At 42.0% G+C, this 8,153-nt stretch overlaps 1 protein-coding gene across 1 annotated transcript; it reads right to left on the bottom strand.

Annotated features, from left to right (window-relative positions):
• Positions 1-1,112: 1,112 nt before the first annotated feature.
• PHALS_03014 (uncharacterized protein) lies at positions 1,113-2,703 on the bottom strand (the record flags this gene model as incomplete). The annotated part of the gene is made up of 3 exons (XM_024721112.1): positions 1,113-2,111; positions 2,223-2,570; positions 2,635-2,703. The coding sequence occupies 3 exons, from the start codon at positions 2,701-2,703 to the stop codon at positions 1,113-1,115; spliced, it is 1,416 nt and encodes a 471-aa protein (XP_024572834.1).
• Positions 2,704-8,153: the final 5,450 nt, after the last annotated feature.

Raw genomic sequence — 8,153 nt, 5'->3', positions numbered from 1 at the left:
TCGCATTTCAGCTCTTGCTATTTCTGCCTGTTCAAATGCTATACCAAAAATCCATAGGTAGCTAGCTAGCTGTATGGATAGTCTCTCAAGTAATATAGTACTTTTCTTTTAGTTGTTTTAAGAGTGATATATTGTGTTCTATTATTCCACGAAGAAGTAGTGCAATAACAATACATTAGCTTTCCAGATTACTCGTCATTCGTGTCACCTGCTAAAAAGCGAAGTATGGTTCAAATTTGCTGGTGCTTTTTTCATCACATTACTCTACTCTCGTTATCGAAGCCGAGTCTTCGGTCCAGCTGGAGTTTGTGAAGTGTATTCACGCAAGATGTTTTTTTGAGTGATTTCGAGTTCGTTACTTTTGTATTTATTGCAGTCAATGCTATCTCCAAGCATACGATTGCGTGCAAAGGAATTAAAATGAAGTGAAATGCATGATTTCGATGCATGACAAAATTTGATATTCGTGTGATTATTTTCTGTCAATTTACTTGATGAATTTAGTTTTTGTCTAAAATGAGTGAATTCTGAAAAGTTGGATTTCACTTCTTTCGAAGATATAACGGTAATCCAATACTTATGATATGTTTGAATTTAACACGATTTTGTCACGCTCAAATTTGCAGATACTACACACACAATCGACTTATGTAAGTCATGACTGCAGGTGCAACAAAATAAAGGTCGCTTTTCGATTTTATATATTGCAATAACTTGACAAAGTGGATGAAGTATCAAGAAGCCTGGAGATCTAGTACATACGCTTACATATTACTTCAAGTCATGAATCTCCAGGACTCATTCATGTGTTTATAGTGGCAAACGTTTAAAGCAGAATTGATGTCTCCAATTTGCTAGCTATCATGTATAATGCTCACTTGATCAAATTATGCTCAAGTATCATACAGTTGCAGCACTAACTTGTCTAGCCTCGCACTGAATGTTCATGCTCATCATCAAGTTTGTGAGACTAGATTTCAATCGTGAAAGATGTACTTAAGTATAGAGCAGCTGGGTAATAAATTTCAAAGGCAAAGTCTTGTAACTAATGTTACAATCAATTCGCGAAATGAGTGTTGTATTTGATGGATAACTTTGAATACAACGATGATTTAATAGAAAGTAGTCGCAATGATAGGCACTTCATTCAGAGGGCTAAGTACCTTCAGAACCTTTTGACCTATTTCAGGGTCTTCAAGCTTTTGTAAAAGCTTTGCATTCAAGCGCCTCTCGCGGCTATTCATAAAAGTCCGAGATAAGTGCATCGATGACTTTGATTGATTTTGTCTCTGCTCGGCCATTTGTGCTATTAGCTTTTCCTGAAAACTTTTATTTCGATGACGAGTCTCTCGATCTTGACATTGTTGAGCTTTAAGTGCGGCTTGGGCTTCGGAATGATACTGACGTGCAAATGTCAGATCATCCTCAACTTCTTTACGCTCTCGGTGTTTCTTCTCTGCCCGTTGTTCTAGCAAGAACTGCTGGCGCTCAAGTGCCTCCTTTCGATCCGCATCTTGCTTTTGCAATTGCACTAATTGGTCAGCTGCATTCTTTTTTCTCTGATGCTCTTCTGCACGGCGCTCGTCCTCGAGTGCTTTCTGCTTTATCTGTGTCTGAATGGATTCGGCAATTTCCATCCGTTGGTCACGTTTTCGAAGATTTGATTGCAATCGACGCATCCGCTCGTCATCCTCTTTTTCTAACCGTCGAGCATAAGCTTCCATAAGCTCCACATCTTCTTGATGTTCTTGAAGCTTTACGAGGCTTTTCTGACTTTGGATCAGTGAGTTCTCAGTCTGAAATTTTTTCATACGCGCATGTTCGACCTCACGACGATGACGAGCTTGAATCTCTTGACGCTTCAATTCTGCTCGTACACGCTCGACCTCTTCTGCTTCTTCTTGTTTTCGCTTAGCTTCACGTTCTTCTATCGCACTTTTCTTTATTCTAAGCTGCTCGTCTCGTTCCCGACGGACTTTCAACATGCATTCTTGCTCTCGCTGTAATTTAATGCTCTCCTCTCCTCGCCACTTAGTCAGATCGTGCAGTTGATGCTCAAACTCTTCTTCTTTCATTTTTTTCTCGAACTTTTGAGACTTGACTTTTTCTTGCTGTTGTACATCAAGCCATGCCTTTTGGGTCTTTTTCTTCTCCAATGCTTTCACCTTTTCTTTTTCTCGATCTCTTTCAAACTCGACCAAAGTAAGTGCATCGAGAAGAACCCACTCATCATGTTTCTTGAGATCTGCTAAATTAATTACTGGCCTATTTGATGCTCGTTCAGATCCAGCACTTTGTGCTGTTTCTCTATGACTTTCTCGAGCACTCTGACCTTCTATTCTTCCATTCACATGCTCTAACTTCTGACGCTCCATACTCATCTTCTTGACAATTGCTTCCAACGCCACAATATCTGCCTCCATCACCCTTCTTTGCGAGTACATTAAAAGCTGAGTAGTCATTGACATGATAGTCGAGGCAAATGTTGGATCTTGCTTGGCATATTTTGCTGTGAGCTTTGCTGTCAAAGCGTCTGCTACTGCTTTTCTCTTGTCACTTTTGCATTTTTCCTAATGACACAACGTTTAAATCGTTATGTTAAGGAATTCAAAAAGAGTCAAATGAATCACGTACTCGAACCAGCAAATTCAGAGCTTTGGCTCGAGTATCTGCCTCAGCACTGAAGACTCTGCGCTTATTCATGACGTGCTTGACAAGATTTACGTTGCAAAAATATTTAAGATGACAAAGTGCGAATTGATAATTGCCTTTGAACCGAAATGGCACGAACTGAGCTCTATTTCAAGAGTTCTGCTCGTCCAAGATTCTTACTACGTTTCAATAAACTTACTAAGTATATTTTAAGACCTGTCAATATTTTTGTGATTGGTCATCTCACCTCTTTTCGTACATTTATTTTTATATCTTTCTACCGTTGATATGCTCACTATAGTATCGCGAATCCTGGCCGATCACCAAACTATTTGCTCACATTATCATCTTGCCAAATTAGCTCAAGAGTTCTTAAATGAGCTTGTCATTTTTGCGCAAGTGCGTTCTCTCGCCATCAACCTTTATCATAATCTTGTAGCCGATTAATCTACAGCTTATGCCAAGTGATTGGACTTCTTGATCATTCGTGCCATGCTTCACTATCTGAGCCAGCAATGGCAATCGAAATTGTGGAAGCTCACGACATTCTGTTTGGAGTACACGACTCGGTTTGTTCCAATACGGTGCATCTGCAGTAACATTCAAAGCAGACTCTTGACCTAAAACATCGCGAAGGGTGTCTGGATATATTTTACGTAGATGTCTGTGTCGTGTCGGTTTTGCTCTGTGTCACAGTAAGCCAGAGCAATTTTGGAGTTTTGAAAGATGAAGATGTCGAACACTTAAATGTCGAGATAACTAATTATGCGACGCCTGATCAATTTTTGATACAGAAGATCGGTTGAGGACTTTTGCTGAGCTGGCCAAAACATCGTTGATAGCTTTGTAAATAGGATATCCGTTAAAAATATTGGTCTGTGAAACAGTAGTATTACTATAAAAATGTAGTTTATTTTTAACAAAGTATCACTTAATTTAAGCTTGCAAGGTTCAAACCGTATTATGCATTAACCTTCTGAAAAGTTTAAGGCGTAAGAAGTACGTAATACTGGGTTCACAAAGACAATGGTTACGTACTGTACGATGGTGTACCTCCACCGTTCATTTGTACAATCAAAAAATCATATTTCACATCTGGGTAGTTGTGAATATGCAGAGGTATCAATGAAATAGTACTGATAAAGAAGAAGGGACTCTGTAAAGAGGTCCGTGGTACGCGTGGGCTGGTCCAGCAACAAAGATAGTCTTATTTTGTATACTAGAAGGTGTGTACTTAACTCTCACTTAGATGTTATGTATGTCACTCTTAAAAAAGCAGAAAAATCAAGATGATTAGCTGCTACAAAGGCCCTCAATCTCGCTCGTAGGTAGAGCGTACAAATCCAACCACCGCGTTTGTCAATGCAAACTCTTTGCGTCGAAGATCTTTCTGAGCAAGGTGCATGGCAACCCTGTCACACTTGGTAGCACTTGTTAAAATTCCCACGACCGAGTCGTGAGAGGGTCGTATCTTTTATGAGGAAGAGATACGAGCTGTTTGATTACCTTATCAAGGACACCAGGTACCATCAGTAACCGGGTTGCGTGCATTTCTTGAAGAGAAGCCGAATCAAGGCAAGTACTGCTGTGTGCTTAACTCTTACACATTTGGTACAATTGTATTCGATACAATACTTTAAAAATGTACTTATTTCACATCGCATGTTGGTGTAATTGTGCATAACCATACGCTCAGAAGAGCTGGTAACTATCAAGATGATGGAGCTCCGAAAGGAAAGTTTAGTTGTACTCGTTGGCTGCCTCGGTACCAAACCGTGATATTCCAGTGGCAAGGGAATAAAAGGATCTATAAGAATAACAGTCCCAAATTTTTCGCTGTGATTGCTGTGCAATTATAGATTTAATCATGACGGTCAACGAGCTCGCGGCTCTTCCGTTAGACTAAGCATAAATTTTTGATGGCCTCACCGTCATGCGTTAATTGCACGTATCTTAGTGAGAACTCTTTTGGTTCTATCAAACATTTTGCCATAGGTATTGAAAATAATCTACAGCATCTACGACAACCCCGGTAAGTTTAATCACGAATGAAAAAGCTGGCCCACCAATTTATTGTTAAGCGTTACTTTTCTGCGAGCTGATAGTGTCGCATGATAACACTGACTCAATATAACCGCCACTTTGTGCTTAAGATGGGTCATCACACTTAATATGATAGTCTAGCCCATCCAACCGCGACTTACAGCCGCCTTTCGACTTCACCAGATTTGGCACGGAAGATTGTGACAACGAGTCGCTTCCACACATACTGGCACAGGAGACACTTTCCAGCTGTTCATGACCGTCTTGCCAGTGACGCAATCGAGAGACCACGAAATGCAGTCGTCTTTTCCCGTATCATCCAGAGACCTCGGCTAACTACCGCTTTCAAGCTCTTTTAGAGGCACCCAGCAACGCTATCTCCTTTCTATGTAGATTCAGAACTGGACAACATTCCACGCCTTCAGACTTCAGTCGGAGCTAGACATGACTTTCGACATGTAAGCCGGTGTCTTTGCCGCAATATGCACGTATGTATACGCACCTGGCATCTTTAGTGCTTCCGAATACTGCCAACTGATTCAAAAGCCGTGCAGACGCTCCTTAAAAATGAAGGGTTTTCAAGGCTTTTAAAGCCTAGGAGATTGATATCTACAGCTAGCAACCCAGAGGGTTAAGCTCCACCTCTTATGGGTGAGTCGTTTCTTTCAAAGCAAAATCTCATTGACCACGATTTCGACGATGTGCAATCAAATTAGATTCTTCCCGGTAGACCGCTTAGCGCCTACTGGGGCATGTCGTTTCTTCACAAGGGGTTTGTCGTCTGCCTTACGCGACGCATAGCTTCTCTCAGCCGTGAACGAAGGGGCACGCAAGGCGTAAATATTTGGTGTACTTATAGTGGGAGCATCTGCAACATTTGCGATCTACTCTGCAGCTAACGAGTCATTCTCTTTCTTCTCAGCAAAACTTTGGTCAATGATCACTGGCGTGCTCATAGGTCTTGCCAGATTGTGCTCTAGCGGCACGAAGGCCGTACTCTACATTGTTCCTGACGCCCACCGCTTTTCGTAAAGAGAAAGAGTGAACGTGGAAGGTCTTGATGTGAGCTGCACCCATATAGAGGCCTTTCATAATAATGATATCTGTTTTGCCTCCACGAGAGGGTCTGATGCCATTGCAAAGATGAAAAATCCTACGTTAGCACAGCCCAATAAAAATGACTTATATATATGGCGCTCCACATGAAAGTGTGCCATGTCTTGTTCATGAAGCAGCTACCTCGGGAAACAAACGGCACTCGTGGGCACTCTCGGGTCTGGTATCACAAAGACATGTCTCAGTATATCAGCATGAGCCATTTTGTGTGCTCTTTGATTAGACCGGTTGTAGAGTGAAAGGCATGCAGGGCAAGATTGTTTTGGTGATGTCACAAATAAGTTGTCTGCAAGTATCACGAAGAGGCGCGGCGGCGACAAAATCTATTATTCTGAATGAGGTCCATCGCCTTATACACGCTCATAGAACCTCCGCCATCCAAGCTTCCACTGGTTCTCATGGCACAAAAACTGTGCATTGGGGCTGCCGTAGCTCTTTCGCTTAGAGAAAACTAAGATTAGGTCACCGACTTTTTTGTTCTATGATTAGAACCAGTACAAGTGTAGCAGATCGCAATTTGCTTACTTCAAGAGGAACCACAAACTTTACCCACGGCCGATAAATTCTTCCGTTCAAAATGTAAACTGTATTTCTTTCTTTTATTTGTGGCAAAGCCGCCTACACCTAAATCTATAGGTTTTCTATAGTAAAATGCATAACTACTGGCAGACCAGCCAATTGCTTACAAGCAATCTTTTGAGTTCAATTGCTTCAGCCTGCAAGTGCTGAACCAAATATCTTCACATCGCCTTTTCGAATTTTAAAACTTTTCATTGTAGCTTCATGATAGAACGGAAGACGACTGGTCAGATTACGTAATGGCTTCTTGTCAAGGTGAAGCCACAACATTGTGTGGTCACACCATATTGTGTGACCCAACCCTTCATACCAGGGTTTGTGTAACCCCTTTAAAGATTATACCCTCCCCTTAGATTCGACACCCACTGCTTCTCGAAAGAGGAAGCATGAACAAACACAAAAGGGTCTCGTGCAAAAAGCACCTGCAATGAGACGTTTTATATAGATGGTAACCTGTACCATTTTCAAAAGTGCCGTCATTCCAATTGCTAAAGAGCTCGAATTCACCTGTGACATCGGCCGCTTATTATCTCCCTTCTTGATTGCACACAGAACACCTGGTAAAGCGGTGCAGGCACCCGAGGCAACTGTTGCATAACGCGCTTCTTAAGTACCTCACGTGGGTGCCAATTATCATGCGTGGCCTTCTAGCTTGAATACCAATAGCGCGATGAGCTGTTGCTCGTTTGTAGCACGAAAGAATATCTAGTCATCATAGCCTCTGTCACCTACAGAAATACATTATTCCTTTTTCTGCCTTCAAAGAATTAATACTTAGCATTACCGACCTCACTGTCTGACTCGATTGTGCATTCACAGGCGCTTAAGTTGAGGCGAGTAATAAGGTGTCTCGCCAGCGCATTTTCATAGCTAGTAAGCTCCCTCTTAGCCGCACAATAACCGCTTTCGATCATAAGCCAACTTTTGCGCCTGATTCTCGGCCTAAATAAGAACAAACGCTTATTACAGACAGGTGAACATATAATGCTCCTTCCTTACAGTAAATTTATTCTTTGCAGACTGAGTCGTCGAATTGACGACAACTCCTACCAAATTGAACGAATTGAGTAATGTTGACGATACGGGTCCGTGCTCTCAAACGCTCCGAGGACGTTTGTACGTGAGACTAAATGTCCACGAATTCCAAGGTCCTGTCGTTCTCGGAGTCTCATCACCCTCCCATACTCAAAGTGATACTCATTATCGTACTTGACAACAGTGTAAAGTATACACAGACCGGATGAGTATTGGGTAATTGCCCATGAGATGGGTGAGTATGGGTGGGCATCGTTCGTTTCTCGTGACTCGAGCTAACTCATGGCCTATGAGTAACATGTACTCATAGGAGGTCCTTATGAGTCATGGGTGAGTACAAAGTACTCGAGTTACTTATACATGTTTTCCGCAGCGGTACTCATGGAATGAGTACTTTTAGAGACGTCTATGAGTATTGCATGAGTAAATTGCTGACTGTCTATGAGTAAACCTATGAGTATAATGAGTACTTGCATGAGTATCCAGCCAGCAGCAGTGGTAGGCAGCCGCGCGGGCCCACAAGAAGTATTGTGTAGTCCTTCAAAGTCATTCATCGACTCTTGTATGTTAGCTACTACCCATCACATGAATCAGCAAACTAACCACGCGCCATCACCAATCATCATCATCAACGTCATTAGTCACAACATCATAGCTTTGATTGCCCTAGTTTGCTGCTTCTATCTGCAGCAGGTGCGTCGTCCCTCCCTCTTCTTCTGTGGCAAGAG

This window comes from Plasmopara halstedii (genome assembly GCF_900000015.1).
Source record: "Plasmopara halstedii genome assembly, contig: Scaffold_208, whole genome shotgun sequence".
Taxonomy (NCBI): Eukaryota; Oomycota; class Peronosporomycetes; order Peronosporales; family Peronosporaceae; genus Plasmopara; species Plasmopara halstedii.
This window is presented reverse-complemented; position numbering and strand designations above follow the sequence as displayed.